Here is a 16081-nt window from a genome sequence, read left to right as displayed (position 1 = left end):
GTGCCGGAGTTCAGACGATATGTGTTTCAGGTAGTTCACACTTTTTGTGATGCATAGAGCTTTCTCAGAGATAATGCCTTACTGGTAGTTTCTGCACAGCACTTGGGAGTCAGGGCAATCGCATTTTCTTTGCAGGTTGTGATGGCCAAGGCTATGGCTACTTCTTCGGCTGTGTCCACTTCCCTTGTGAGGGTTGTGGCTGCTGTTCTTTCCATTCCCATTCTGTTGATGACACTGACAGCGTGAGCTGGGATTCTCGGGTATTTCGCCACGTCCATGTATCTTGTGTCTGGGTTTCTTATATAGCTCTTGCATAAGGCTTCAATTCTTGCATTCCTTCTTTCTCGGTGATGTACTGGATTCATGTTTCTCAGCATCAGTGCCACTATGATATTTTTTCCCAGTGGCGTCGGAATTGTTCTCTTGTCCCGTGTTTCTAGCCCTTCCATGACGTACGAAGAGTTGAGCTTTTAATCCAAAGAATTCCTTGCCTCATACCGGGCTCTTTGCAGAAGGCAAGAAGGAAGGTTACAGGCATATTACATAGTTTCTATCTTGCCCCATTTCAGGTTTCATCAAAAATGGGATTTGTGTGTCTGATGGTGGGCCTTGAACTGTGGTCTCGCCCAAGAGCACGTGCACAAATGCCAGTTTCTGTTGGGCCACAGATGCAGACATGGAACAGGTGAATCATTGTCAACCTTGCCACTGTTCTTCGCATCATACAGCAGTAAGTTCCTTATAAAAGCAATAGCTTGCAAGCTTACCCCAATCCTTGTCTGCTTACCCCAATCCTTGTCTCGTGGCAGCTATAGAGGTGCTATGTGACATCACATTGTCTTGATCGGTCTGGGACATAATAGAACAGGTGGTAACATCTCTCTGCCAGAATGCATTAAATCAGTCATGCCGTCACCATCACCTCACTGCTGTCGTCACACATAACTGCTTAACTTGCACAAACACAGTCCATTTGGTGACATTGCAAAATGCCAAACGAAGGTGGATAGCCAGCTGCTTGCAAAGTGCTAACCATAGCGTAGGTTCCCACAGTGTGTGGGATCTTCATAATTTTATTTCAATAGAAATTGTACGGACGCTTGAGGTGCATTTGTCAATATCACCACGTATGCGTAGCACACGCACGAAGGGTTAGATCTCCATAGACGTGCAGTGCGTTTTGCTGCGAAGGCAACGAAGCCAAGTAGACATACAGTCACACTGCAATCAATTGGGTCTGATGGAACTAGGGCAGCACTCTAGCTTTCGCAGGGCATGAGCGCTGTGTGCACATACATTAGCGTTCCTGATGAGTAGCTGTGTGCTTCACCTTTGGGCAAAACTGACCATTTTTAAAAAGGAAAATTAATGCAAAACAACCATGTTGCAAGCTGTGCTTGTCGATTTCATGCTTTAGGGATCAGCACTCTGAATTTATTACTACCAGAATTCAAAGGGGCATAAAGGAAATGTCTAAATCTGACGTCACCGGTAGTTAACATCAAAACTGCACATTTGCATGGCAAAAAGACTTATTGGTTGTGGGATCGTTCCCCACCTGTGGTAAGTTGTTTTTTAATTTGCTTTCATTTCCATTAATTTGTCGTTTCTTCATTCATTGAGCACAAGTAATTTCCCCTATGTTGTCCTTGGTGTTAGTGTTTGTTGGCTTCTTATGATACGACTAATAAAAATCTGGCCCCTCAGTTAGCCCCCTTTCTTCTCGTTCATTACATAATGAGGGTCTCGAATCCAGCAACAATGATGCCTTCAGGTAGCATGTGTGGGTTTATTGACCATTTGCCTTCATCCAGAAAGGTCACGTTCTCATGATGCCTGCGGCAGAAAGGATGTTCCACATCCACCGCCAAGGTTTGTGAGTGGTGGTGCTGGCTAACACTCCCACGGTTCTACTAGGAAACATAAATACCCAAGAAAGTGGATGGGGAAACGGCGCCGCAGTAGCTCAATTGGTAGAGCACCGTAAGCGTAACGCGAAGGTTGCGGGATCGTTCCCCACCTGAGGCAAGTTGTTTTTTCATCCACTTTCATTTCCATTAATTTATCATTTCTTTATTTCATTTATTAAGCACAAGTAATTTCCCCTATGTTGTCCTTGGCGTCAGTGTTAGTTTGCTTTTTACGATATTAAAATCGGGCCCCTCAGTTAACCCCCTTTCTTCTCGTTGCTTATTAAACAAGAAAGAACATGTGAACATAAACTTTCCATCTGTGAAGTTTCTTGTCTGTGCAACTTTTGTGTGCGTTTGAGCAATGAAGTATGAAATAAAAAAACTGCAAATGAACTGTTACAAAATGCAGCCACTGGTTTTCATAAGACCACCAAAGCTAAGCAGCATTGTGCTTAGTATTTGGGCAAAACATTTAAAGGGGCCCTGAAACACTTCTCTAAATAATCGTAGAATGGCCTCATTATTAAAGTACACGTCCCAGGAATCTCATGCCGCAAAAATATTTTGAATGCTTCAACTATAAGTGGAGTTATTGCACCGATACCCTGCTTTCTCTTGCCTTTCATCTCTGATAATGCGCTGGAAAGTACACAGTGGTGAAGCCAAGAGAACTAAGCCCTGGCCAAAAGTTGTGTCGCGGCGATGAACGGGCTCACTGCGGCACCCTGTGATGGCTGCCGCTGCCATCTCGGAGGCCGTGCACAGTGCAAGAATGACATTACTAAGGTGAAAGCCTTAAGTGCCTTGTGAGTCAAAAAAAAATCTGTTGTCCGGCGTTATTGAAAAATTGACCGTCCAGCAATATGGCACCAAAATTGATGGTGCCACCACGACCATTGGTGTTAATTAAGGCAAAGTTAATTAAGCCACTCGAACTTAAGGCCTTTCGTGGGAGTCAAACCCTCGACCTTTGGTGGAACCAAAATTAAATGGCACAAAAATTGATGGTGCCACCATTGATGGTCGAACCTACGACCACTGGTGAAAGTCGAACCCATTACCTTTGGTGTAAATTAAGGCAAATTGAATAAGGCACAGTTAACTAAGACTGAGCTACTTAAGGCACTCGAACCAACAACCATTGGTAGGAGTTGAACCCTCAACCTTTGGTGGGAGTCAAATCCTCTTGGAGATAGGGGCAAACAGGCCATATCTCCAAGTCGGACTCCAATTGATATCGTGAAGGTCGAACCCACAACTTTCGGTGGGAGTCGTACCCACGACCTTTGATGTTGATTAAGGTGAAGTTAATTAAGGCACTCGAACCAACGTTCTAACATGGAGATACGGGTGAACTGGCCATATGTCCAAGTTGGATTCCAATTGACATTGTAAAGGTTGAGAGTCGAACGCGCTGCATTTCGTGTTAATTAAGGCACCATTAATAAAACAGAGTTAATTAGGGTGCTTGAACCCACGAGATTTGGTGAGAGGTGAACCCACGACCTTTGGTGTTAATTAGGGTGAAGTTAAGGCACTCATACTCACAATCTTTAGTGGGAGAAAACAATAGGAGGTAAATGCACTCGAATGAAAATGTCAAGTAATGTAATGAATGTCTCGTGAGCGAGGAGGCTTTTGCCTTCATCCTCTTTAGCGTATACTAAAGTGACTGCCAATTTTTTTTCCCTGTCGTTTTGAGATCGCAGAAATATATATTTTTCAATTATTTAACTCAAAATTAGCAATTGTGTATTACTGAGAATGCTCTTGTGATTACGAAATTCCCAATAGCATTGGTGGGCCAACTGCTTTCGATGATGCTGCATGACGACATTGTGGAAGCGAGAGCGATCGATCTTTTGCTGTGTTTGACAGTAGATTGTGAATTCACTGCTGCATGCTGTGAAGCAATATTTGGCTTACATGCTGACAGCAGCCTCTTCGATGGATTGGCAATGTTTTCTTACTATGTATGTTTAAAAAGTGTTTCAGGGCCCCTTAACGAATGCCAAGTGTCAATGACAATTCGCATCTGCCATGGTATATCTCCACTGTCCATGTACAGCAGACATTCCATTCGTACCACCATAAGGTGCAACACCAAATCAGTTTAGAAAGGTATAAGCATTTTGTTGTGTGTTATTAGGATCTCTGCTCTGGCCTATCTGATCTCCAATGTGGTGCCAACCTCTGTTCCCTAGCAGTTTTGGGGTACATGCTCCTCAGTGAACAAATAAAATCATCTTCCTTCTGTGCCTCAGTATGGCTCCTGCCTCTGACTGTGCTCAATACAATAAAGAAGCTTTCACCCTTTCCGGGCAGTCTATGCCTTTTTAGACTACCACAAGTTACTTGTGCATTTATATGCTAATGACATACACGGACGTAACATATTTAAGTCCATTTTCATTTATTTGGCAGGAATATTTTTATTGCTTGTCCTAAAAATGAAAGCTACCCTTCCTTTTGAATTTCACACAAAAATCTCGGCACTCGCACATCACTTTGACATCACAGACCTACAAATATTTTGTCGTATTCGGGCCTTTTTGATGGGCAAGGAAGGTTCGTGAGATTTGATAGCTTCAATCTTTGGTTACTTTAGCATGCTATGTGGTCATTATAGCGAACGGAAACCTAGCTTAGGAATGCAGTTGGCAAATACCACAACTTATGTTTGCTTATTTCCCCGACGTCACGGTGGAGACTGACTTCTCTCAATATCGCCGTCTCTTGAGAACTATGTCTTGAAGTGCGGAGGCACAGAGCGTAAATGCAGTGCAGTTTTGTGGGCAATGTTTGTACTAAATTTTTACGTCAATCGTCATGAAGATGCTGTAAAAATCTATGTCACAGCAAGATGGTGTGGGAACTTCCTGGCAGCATCACCACCTGGCATTTCATTTTTGCGTCTTCTCTGGCTTACTAAGCTTGCTCTTGCTGTAAGAACTATTATTTTGTTTTTGCAGAATAATGTACTAATTCAGCTCAATAGTTTACTGCTTTGCCTCATCTTACCTGGATTGGCATGCCATGTCTCTTGCTAGGCTAACCTCTCCAGTTACCATTTAACTTTTTCTCTCCTTCTTAGAGTTTCTTTAGTGAGCTCTGCCTCCACACAGCATGTTGGCCATTTTCACCTTGTAGCTTCTTGCAAGTTGGCTAGAGTGAAACAATAGAGCTCAAAAGTAATATTCATATATCTCTGTGGAGCAAAGCTGTTGAATTACAGTAGAGCCCATGCCACAGGTACATTTGACATTGTGTGTGTTCGACAGAGTTTTAGCATGTCCGATATTCTGGTATTTGCAAGCGGATTAGTGGATGGAGGCGTAAAAATGAGTGGGGGGAGCGATTGCGCAGAGCTCATCTCGACAAACAGAGCTAACATTGCACTAACCATGTGTATTCTTCGCTGTAGGTCAAGTAGAATAGTGGCACATCACTACTCCAGCCACTCCAGCCTCTGCTCACCTGGCAATCTGCCTGAACCGGCTGCTTTTGCTGGAATGCCACCAGACATGCTAAAACTCTCTAGTTTTGCATTTTCAGTGTGGATGTGTCTGGAGATAGTTTGGTTTGGATTTCTAATTATTTCACCGTTACGCTAAAGTAATGGAGAGCTTTACCATAATAGCGTACATGTAAGCTGGAGTGCATAAATGACAGCAGTGTTGCGCCGCTCCTCTTTGAACAGAAAATGTACAAAACTACCTGTGTGATGATGATGTTGGTGCCATTTGTTTAGACCAGTAAATAAGCAGAATACATTTCGTCATTGCAATAAAAATAAATATGAGAATGAAAGAAAAAAATTGCGGCAGGAACCATCTCACGATGACTGTCGACAGTGGTGCGTTGTTAGCAGTGAATCAATATAGCAACACAGCATACTGCCACTGTCAAAACAAGGTATATATGAGGCGTTTACTGCAGCAGGATTCCTCTTTCGTGCTTCTCCAAGAACACTCGGCGCCATCTAGCACCATCATCGCGAAGCCTGTGCATAGCCTCCAAAATGCACATTGCCTGAGAAATGTGTCATGTAACAATCAGGCTCCTCTACTGCGCTTCTTTCTGGACATGCTGTGCCATCTAATGGCACTGCCACCAAGTCTGCGCGTGGCCTTCGAGATGAGAAATGTGGTGCACTGGTGCCTGCGAACGCCAATTGTTCCCTTGCTTTTTAGAAAAAGAAAGTTCTCTGGGCCATGGAAACGAGGCTCATCCAGACACTTGTTGCTAAACTCTTGACCTTTTTCTGTTTTTCCTATTCAATGAAGTAAATAAGTTTTGTTCAAGTGCCAGTAAACCTGTTGGTTGTCATTTTCCCAACTTCCGAGCTTCTGCCTTCAACCCGAAGCCTCCGCAATGCTATTATATGGAGTCGGGTTCGAAATAACCTAGAGCCACAATATTATTCACACATACATACATACACACGTACATACACACATACATACATACATACATAACCCCTGGAAAGTGTGTGCACTACCCAAAGAATGCTCACACATTAAAAGTTATTTCACAGATGTATGCCGCTGTGACAACTGATACATCAGAGAGACAGTAAAGCTGTGTAAGCAAGGCCTCATAGCCTTTAGAAGTACTATACATCTGTTTGCTGGCTCACGGCTTCACTTGAACACAGCAGTGGTTACTGCTTCATTTGGCCGCAGTCATGGCTGGTTGCTCTTATTGATGGCTCCCACAAAGGCTCCATTGCAACACCACGGTGTCGGCTTTCATCACTGCAGCCGTACAAACTACTAGCTGACCTCCACCATGGAGCCGGTATAACAACACAAGGGGAAAAAGATTGTGGATTACTGCTTAATGAAATTGCACATATGAGTGTTGTATTTGAATGACATATATGCTAGATAATTTTTATTTATAATAATTGGTCATTAAGGTTGAAAGCAAATTCGAGTCTCCGGCACGTTGCATTGCATTTACATATGAAATCAACCATGCTGCCGCACGACGACCTTCGCCACATAAAAACTGTTGCAGAACTCTTAACAGCTTCACTGTAAAATTCTGCTTAATTTAGTTAAACAGTGAAACAGTGTCACACAGTGTCACTACCTGCACTATTACTTGCATATTCGTTTTTAACAGTGCAGCTGTTCCAAGTCGAACCTTCGCTGTCCGTTGTCAGGTGTCATGCAGGAGGGCAGGTTCCGGAGCTCACTGCCAGAGGGCACGCCAAGGGTTTTGGAAATGCGGTTGTTTGCTTTAAGTCAGGGGTACAATCAGGACTCGATGGGAACCAAAGGTCAGTGGATCGCCTCGCACTGGGCGCTCATGGGAAGACTACAAGTGAAGATATGCAGAGTGATGTGGGCTGGACTAGTGAGGGAAGCTCACAGTAAAATTGAGTATGAAGAATGACTGAGGAATATGGAAGAAAGTAATGGGTTGGGAGAGTGTTGAGGTATCTGTACAAAAAAAAAAACATTGATTCACAGTGGAGGAAATGAACTAGGAAGCTTACCAGCAACTATGCGGCCGGTAGGGTGGGCAACAAAGAATGTTAAGCGGAAAGTCAGAGAGGCTGAAATAATCTCATGGGTGGCGGCAATGGAAAAGAAACCTGCTATGGGTAACTACTTAAGAGGAAAAAACGAAATCAGGAAATAAACAATTTATGAAAACTCAAAGGGAAGCTCATTACTTTTCAAAGCGAGATTGGGATGCCTTAGAACACGCACCTATAAAGCGAGATATAAGAAGGAAGAAGCATGTGCTTGCTGCAGTAAAGCTAGGGAAACTATGGAACATGTTTTATTAGAATGTGAAGACGTCTACCCAGCAGTCAGTTTAGGCAACATTGGCCTCCTTGAAGCCCTTGGGTTCAGCGAGAGCAGTGGAAAAGTAAACATGTCCGCAATAGGGATTAATAAGAGGCAATTGGAGGATTGGTGGAAGAAAAGTAGGGAAGCGACAAAAAACGGAGGTATACAAAAGCACAGTTCACAATAGGGGATCAGAAAGTTTGTTTGTGGGAGTTCATATTGTTCATTTTTTTATTTTTTAACCTAGGTAGGACGTTAGGCAGTATAATAGCAAGAGCTTGGTGGTGCGACCCACCACCCTGTTTCAAAGGGGACAGTCATAACATCCATCCATGCTATACAGTAACTCTAAGGAACGGTAAAGCCTCTGGAAGAAAATTAAAGTAGTGCCATTCGTGTCAGTGTGCAGGCACCTCCTCTCTCGTGCATTTTGTAGATTGCAAATCAAGTTAGTTGAGGTGTCTGTCAACGCCTGTCAAGCAAGGCCCTCAGCCAGAGAGATGGATTTGAGCAATTATTCCACTAGGGAACAGGAGGGCGGTGCGGTTCGGAGCAGCGTAGCGGGAGAGGTTCGAAAGAACGAAAAATGCGAAAAGGCAATGGAATGTATGTAGATGCAAGTGGCGTGATTTTTGTCGTATCTGAAAGCATAAAAATGTGCGGTATTCAATCAGTCAGTTTACAGAAGTGCTCGCAGTGTTTACATGCGCAACATAAATCCTCTAAAAAAGAATCCTATTTTTTTTTTCAGGGGCTTTAAACTCACAGGTCCGTGCCGATGGTGCGGTTACCACTTGTTTGCTATTTTAAGTGTGCACTGTGTCATGGAAGTTATGTATAGAAGATTTAAGTCAGCTAAACGCTTGTGCTGGAAAATACCATCCCCGCAAGCAAGCAGGGCCAGGCGCGAGTGCGTTTGCACGCAGACGTGCTCAGCGTTGGCGCTCCTGAATGCAGCACCAAGCGCTGGAAATGAACATCTGGGTAAGCTCAGCGGTGACACTGAGAAATCGCACGGTTTCAAGTGTTACGCACTATGCTTTTAGAAGGTCAAGCAAGTGCCATCTTGAATTTCCACTCGCAACACAGCACGCGTGCCGAGGTAACGACAGCGAAGCCCTGGGTCGAGGGATGCCAAAGACGCAGCTCCCGCGCTAGCGAGCGCATGCCAGTTGAGCCCGGCTGTGCTTGTGGCTCTCGTGTCCGTAGCTTCCTCGTGGACACCATAGAGGCGCTGCTGCAGCTCCTAGGAAAGGAGGCAGAGGCAAAGGGGTGCAGTTGGCGCTACTTTAGTTTTTTTCCAGGAGCTTAATGCGTAGGGTCCCGCCTGGATGGGAGCAGACCAATCAGAGCATGCACTGGGGGAGGGGGGAGGAGAGGGGTATAGGAGCAGGTGTTTTGCTGGCACGCTCCCTTTTGCCTCATGAATTCTGCTCGGCACGAGCGGCAGCACTGACGTCACGCAAATCCCGAACTTTGAGAGCGAGAAGCACAAGGAAAGCGCCAGCGGAGGGAAGCTGCCGGTGCCAAGGATCAAGAACGGGGAAGCAGAAGCCAAGTGCTGGTGAAGGCAAGCCAGTCCCCAGTTATCAGTTTGGCCACAGACAATGGCATCGAGAATGTCAATGTTTGCAGTGATGACTTGCCTATCACCTAGTTCTTTGGATTTTTCTGGGAAACTGATGCTTAAATCTAGCAAAATAACGAGACAAAAGACTTTAATGAAAATCGAGCTAAATACGAGTTCAAACTTAAGAAAACTTTTTTTTTTTGGTGTAGATTTACAACAGCACATGTTCGTTGTTAGGGCCATCTAAAGGTCCCCAATTCTATCCCAGTTTTCAGCATTAAAAATATAATAAGCAAACGGCCATGGCCTAAGCTCTCGAACATGTCTTTACTAGGCAAGAGCTAGCTCCTTTTACTACATCCTGAAAGGATATTTTTATGAACTTTACAAAGCACTAACACCACTTCATCTCTCCCTGATCCTAGCCGAAAACATACTTGTATCTCTAGACAATATTTTTAAGTTTTCAGAAGAAACAGGTTTCTTAAACAAACTCTAAAGTAATAATTTTTGTTGCTTGCAGCACTTTCATCAAATTATACATTCTCATTTTGTGCATGGCACACCATAGCCGTAGTTGCTTTTGCGCCATAAAATCCTACATACTAACTACTTCACCCTCTTCTGTCTTGCACTTCCCCAAAACCTGTGCCCCATTTCTTTATTTTCAACATTCATAATGCAAAGTTATTATCAGCCTTGTGCTTAGCCAGAAAAGCTTTTTTTCACTGTATTTTGACACTGTGGCTTCCGCTGTATATACGTGCCTTCCACAACTTTTAATCTCGTACCTTTAACAGTTATAATTTTAGTGATAATGAATGTGCTAAAGACAGCATACATGCAAAGTTTGTAGCTGTTCTCTCATCCAAGATGAAAAGAAAATGTCGATAATTAAAAAATCACACAAGTATGCAATGTCTTCTGTGAAGATAAGGCAGGCTTCATCTTTATTTTGAAAATTGCATAATTGACTGCAAGGCTGCGTAGCTCTCACAGGATTTGGCAACAACTTTTGTTTCTGATGTATAAAAACAAGAACACAAGTATATATATATATAATATATATAGATGTACATATATATAATTATACTACAGTAGAAACCCATTATTTACAGGCAGTCATGCGGTGCATAAAAGAGACACCAGTGGAATAAAACCAAGGGTGCAGCTTATGCCCTTGTTGAAAAAACAGCTCACTCTTGCTCAATGTTGTGTAAACGAATGCCTTCAGTTAACACAATGTGCTGTTATTCATACAATGTTGAGAATATGTGGAATAAGTAATATCATTTGAGTTGTCTACAAAAAGTCATGCAAAATGTGCAGTGTACATTGTATGTATAAAAAACAAAGAAAATGAGTCAATGTCCACGGAACTCGCACACGCTTTTCACTTGCCTCCAAGCACATCGTCAAGTATTCCAAAGTTTGAGTTGACAGGGTCGAAGTTCAGCAGATCCGAATCACTATTCTCGATGCTCTCCAGAAACTCGAGGTTAAAGTCTGCAATGCTTGATGTGAATGATGGTGAGAAGGTGCTTGTCTGCGGTGCTGTGCTACGTGGAGGAATCTGCAACTGAGGGAGTGGTGGCAGTGCTGTCGTCATGGCTTGCTGTTGCTGCACACTCATCTGCGGTAGCTGGAATGGTGGTGGTCGAGGTGATGAACCTGGCTGCATTGTGCTGAAGGCAACCCTGTTCTGCGCCTGTGATGTCTGTGGCTGGAAGCACACCCGTTGCTGAGACTGTGTTTGCTGCATTGCCTGGCCTTGGCCCATTGCACATTGCCATTCACGCTGTGAAGCAGCAAAGTCTGCTGGTAGTTGCGGCCTCATGGCAGCATTTGTGTACAAGGGTTTCTGGGTCGCAGTGACAGAGGCTGCTGACAGTGGATGCCTGACAGGCCCCGACATTTGTTGCGGAGATGAAGCTCTCACTGGCAGAGGCATTCTAGATGTGTTGAAGCTCAGTGAACCAGGATTTTGGAATGGGACAGAGCTCATGTTGGCGGGCTGCCTGGCTGCCATGCGTTGCACATATTGTTGGGGATGAGAAGGAAGCTGGCTGCTGGCTACGGACACGGCAGGCCGAGCCACACGCAGTGGTCCCTGTTGTGGCAGTCCCTGCAAGCCCATTGCATTCTGGACCCGAGCTGTGTAGTGTTGCAGGTGGTGTTGTGCAACAATTGAGCTTTTGTTCTGGCTGTAATGGAGTCGGTGGATTTTAACGTCCGTTGGTGATGAAGATGGTGGCTGAGTAAGCTGGTTTGCTTCTATGAACTGCACCTGTGAGAAGCCCTGCTTATCCCTGTGCTGTTGCATTTGTGCTTGTTGCTGTTGCTGCGGTGCCGGGAAATGAGCTGCAGGTGCGATACTGCTCCGGTTCATGCCTCTCACGTTCCCGCTTGAAAATGCTAGTGCATCTGCATATGATGGATTTGATGATATATTCAGTGGTGAGATCTCTTTTTTGTCCTTCATGTCTTGCTGCTGCTGCATTGCATTTGCCTGCATTTATGAAATGAAGAGAAAGATACAATGCTCTCAGTTCGCTTCCTTATGGAATGTTACTGGTAAAATAACACAAATAAAAACTCACCTGAATAGTGCTGTGGTTAGATGGGCCAATCAACCTGCATGTTTGTGAAGCCATGGGAGATGATATTTGTTTTGGAAACTGTGATGGGCTCTTGACGAGGGGAGGTGATGGTGCACTGTTGGCATCATTGAACTGCGCCAAGCTTGCCTTAAAATTGTTCACGAAAACCGTCTTCTCGTCAGTGCTGCTATTGGCATACTGCACTCCTTTAGGTGAACACTTCTGCTGTTCTTGCAGTTGCAGTGGCATTTGAGAGAGAGCTTGGCATCTGGCTGCATCAAGAGGATTACTAGATACCACATAGGGGCTTTGAGCACCATTAGGTTTGCCAAAAGCAACACCTGACAAGGAATTCGCAGCCCTCACTGCATTGTCAGCTCGAAAATTGGACTGAATCGTTGTCGTCAAGGCTTGGTTTCCAAAGCCCACATTGGGAAACATGTTTGATGTCTGCATCACCTTGGAAGGGTTAAGAGAGTTATCTGTAGTGCTAAAGATTGCACTGCGTGATGCTGCTAGGGAAACATCAAAACCATCACCGGGGGAAAAGTTTGGTCGAGGTACACCCAGGCCAATTGAGTGCTTGTCATGACCTTGCTTGTGCTGCTGGTGCTGCTCTGCCATTTGTTTTAATGTCTGTGCTGCAGGGCTTGGCTCCGAAAGCTTGAAATCCAGGCTGCCTATATTTGACGCTGAGAACTGGCCAGGACGTGCATTGCTTGAGGAGAAGCTCTGCTGAGGCAAACATGGAGCATTTGCAGCAAGGCTGTCCATTGCAGCTGAAGACCGTTGCTCATACGGTGATACCAGCACCTGCTGCGATGCTTGACTTGTAGCTATGAATGACTCGCTGCTACTAAATCCTGTGTGTTGCTGCCTGCTTTTCTTTTCATTTAAGGAAGTGTTGCTCATACCTTCAATTTTGACTGTTTCTTCTGTATTTTTTATGCCCTCCATACTATAGTTGAAATTGAAATCAGTCATCAAATCTGATGGATTTGTTATGTCATCAATGAGGTGCCGCAGAATCTCAGGGTTGTCTACCCAAACTTCAGAAGAATCTTCTGGCAGGCCCAGATTAGGAAATCCATCGAGAAACTTTTCTCCAGTATCTGCACTCTCATCTTGAGCTGCTGCAGCTGAAGTAGTGGCTTCCTGGGAACGTGCACAGTCATTGGTTTGACCACAATATCCAAGGCTATCACATTCTTGCTTCACATTACATAGCAGTGCAGATGGGTTGTGGCTGGTCCCTGCTGAAACTGGAGACTTAGGTGTAATGGAAGGTCCAACAGATTGCTGTTTGATGCATTCAAAGCCAGGAATCTGCATTTGCTGAGAGTCCAAGCTCATCTGCTTCTGTTGCTGGAGCACTTGTTTATCTGAAGTGGAGCTGCTCATTCGAGCCATCTTGGTAAGCCTGTGGTCCTTGTCATCAGACTGCCCTGTGTCAGTAGCTGGATCATGGGATGCTTCAATGTTCACAGCTGGCCTCTTGTTGGACTTCTGCAAGAGTAACAGTCTCTTGAAAGCACTAGTTGCAGGCACTTAGTGAAACACAGAAGAGAGAGAGAAAAAAAAAACGATTCCTCCTATTTTTGGTTTTACAAGGGCAACAAAGCCCCCATGAGTGAGATGAGCACTTGGCACTGCTGCCTAGATGTTCCAGTAGACTTTACGGTTGAAACAAAAATGACATTAGCATTACTGCTTGCCAAACTGTGTTGAAATTTTGGCTGATGCATAGGTTCACAACAATAAGTTCCCTGAGTGAACATGCTTGTTCACATGCCTAAACATGCCTGATATTTTGTGGTCACGCCAGTTCGAAAACTTGGACAGACTACGGCGACCCGATACGAAGGGCACGATCACTATCACCACCACCATGCAGGTACATCAGCCTAAACCAAGATCGCCCTATGTGTAACGCCGTTCGAAAGTTAAAACAGACATTTGCAGTGTAAATTTCTGACGCGCACGGCAAGTGCTCACCTGGAGGAGGTTCTTGTGGGAATCTGCGGATGATGTAGCTGCCGATCCGGATGACTTGCTTTCGCTTTTTTTAGTTTTTTTCACCTTGGATTCCAAATAGCGCTGCTTCAGCAATAGTGTTTCCTGTCGCTGGTCCTCGTAGACAGCATTGGCGGCCTGCTCGAAACGCGGCAGTGTGGCGTTGTGGTGTCGGCGGTAAAGTTCGATTCGTCGCCGTAATCGGTCGACGACAGCCTGCCGCTTCGGCGGTAGCACGTCGCCCCTCATATTCGCTCCGCGCACTCTAAGTACGTTCACACCAAGCTGTCGTCTTGGCACGGTGGCACCAACCGTGCCATCGTCTGCATGCGCCTCTGCTCGCGCTCCACAGGGAGAGCGGCCGTGAGTCGCACACAGGATGTTCGCCACTGGTGAGGCCTGTGCAGCGCTCCCAAAAGTCCGAGATCAGAAACTCAGCCAGCGCCACAAACTATCGGAATCGTACAAACCACGGTTCCACTTTTTACAATCCTCGACTCACTCCACAAGGGACAGCGCGTTTGACGAACGCTGGCCTCCCCCTGCTTGCGTTCCTCGCTACGGCGATCTTCGACCACAACGGTCCACATCACCCACACAACTGTCGTGTACGAAGCTCGGGCTCATCCCGCGATCAGAGTTCGTTCAAGTCATTTCGCGTCGGCCCAGATCACAAAGGAACATCTCTGTTCTGACCTCCTCAGCACCTCCGCCAACGGGACGGCACGGCCATGTTTTGCTTTTGTTTTTGACTGCGCACACACACACACATACACACACACACACACACACAAACACCGCCGCCTTGATGGTAGCTTTGTCGCGCCGTGGAAACCCAGAAAACGCACTGCTGACTATCCGACTGATCTACACTTATCGTCCCGAAGATACTGCGCAAGGGCTTGACTCCAAGGAACTTCGCGGAAATGGACCCTTTCGCGTTTCGCAAACAAGCTGGACCTCGGCTGCAAAACTTGAAATCTGCCCGTCGGAACGAAAAGAAAACGAGAGCATGAAGCTTCGCCAAGCAACGTCTAGAGGGCAGGCAAGTAATAGGCGACCTCCGTGATCACAGTACCATTATTTAATTTTTTTCGCTTATAGTGGCGGCCATGACGCTGCGCAAAAGCATAGCTTTCGAGATTTGTTACCCAGATGAAAACGTCAATGGAGTGTAAAATTAATATGCAGCGAGTTAATCAGCAAACCATCAGCATACACAAAAACTTTTTCATCCTTCGGGAGCTCCATGCACATTTAGGACATGGCCTCTCCTCAGTTTTTCTTCCTCCATGATAAGTCCTGAACTGAACTGCTGGTATGATAGGCTCCTAAAGCATAAGGGCGTAAGTCACGGAGGAAGGAAACTCAGGAGAGGCCCTGACATCACTCTTTGTGAAGCTAAAGTGAAGCCGGAAGTTGGCGTTGCTCGTGGCGTTGCTCCGCCTATCGGGCCAGCTCTCCTCTCTTGTTTACATTTCTCGCGAAACCACGCCGCGCTGTGCGCAACTGGACTGCTCGGACGCGCGCGCTCCGCAGCAATACTAAACAATCGTTAGCACGTTTGCATGATTCCGCCAAAGAGGGCAAAATTTCCCGCGGATATTTCTTCGTCCGTTGCCATTGCCGTGGCGCGGTACATTGCGTACAGCGTTGCATGCGCGTTCATTTCACGAACTTTAGTTCCTCCTGTCCCACCTGGCCACAGCAACATCCGGTAGAGCACGCTCCAGATAACGCAGTGCAACAAAACACGCAGACCAACGTAAAGCTGCCCGCACGGCGCCTTTGCCACGGTACGAAACCTACGTGTGAGCGCACAGAACAATAACAAAGCCGCTACTGTGGCCCGAAAGGCGGGGCCACTACAGCAAAGAAATAAAAAAAAAAACAGCAACACAAAAGAGAACCTACCACGTCATTTCCTCCACACTTTTCTCCTAGCGCGCGGGAGGGGATAGATAGGGCCTCTCCTCAGTTTCCTTCCTCCATGGCGTAAGTACACCCGCCACGGAGGAAGGAAACTAAGGAGAGGCCCTGACGTCACTCTTTGTGAAGCAAAAGTGAAGCCGGAAGTTGGCGTTGCTCATGGCGATGCTCCGCCTTTTGTGCCACCCTCCTCTCTTGTTTACATCTTTCGCGAAACCACGCCGCGCTGCGCGTGGTTTCGCACGCGGA

The 16081-nt window shown here is 45.7% G+C and overlaps 1 protein-coding gene across 1 annotated transcript; it reads right to left on the bottom strand.

Annotated features, from left to right (window-relative positions):
- Positions 1–10212: 10212 nt before the first annotated feature.
- LOC126535964 (uncharacterized) lies at positions 10213–14926 on the bottom strand. The gene is made up of 3 exons (XM_050182842.3): positions 13886–14926; positions 11891–13396; positions 10213–11799 (listed from the first exon to the last, which is right to left on the bottom strand). The coding sequence occupies exons 1-3, from the start codon at positions 14150–14152 to the stop codon at positions 10684–10686; spliced, it is 2889 nt and encodes a 962-aa protein (XP_050038799.2). The 5' UTR covers positions 14153–14926; the 3' UTR covers positions 10213–10683.
- Positions 14927–16081: the final 1155 nt, after the last annotated feature.

The sequence above is a fragment of the Dermacentor andersoni genome, chromosome 4 (genome assembly GCF_023375885.2).
Source record: "Dermacentor andersoni chromosome 4, qqDerAnde1_hic_scaffold, whole genome shotgun sequence".
NCBI classification, from domain to species: Eukaryota; Metazoa; Arthropoda; class Arachnida; order Ixodida; family Ixodidae; genus Dermacentor; species Dermacentor andersoni.
The sequence above is the reverse complement of the archived record's forward strand: the minus strand, read 5'-3'. Positions and strand labels throughout refer to the sequence as shown.

Excerpts from the sequence above, each read along its gene's own strand:
- LOC126535964 (XM_050182842.3), bottom strand. The coding sequence starts at position 14,152 with ATGAGGGGCGACGTGCTACCGCCGAAGCGGCAGGCTGTCGTCGACCGA. Across the intron at positions 13,397-13,885 it reads CCCACAAGAACCTCCTCCAG|AAGTCCAACAAGAGGCCAGC; the intron begins GTGAGCACTTGC and ends TTACTCTTGCAG. Across the intron at positions 11,800-11,890 it reads CTAACCACAGCACTATTCAG|GCAAATGCAATGCAGCAGCA; the intron begins GTGAGTTTTTAT and ends TCATAAATGCAG.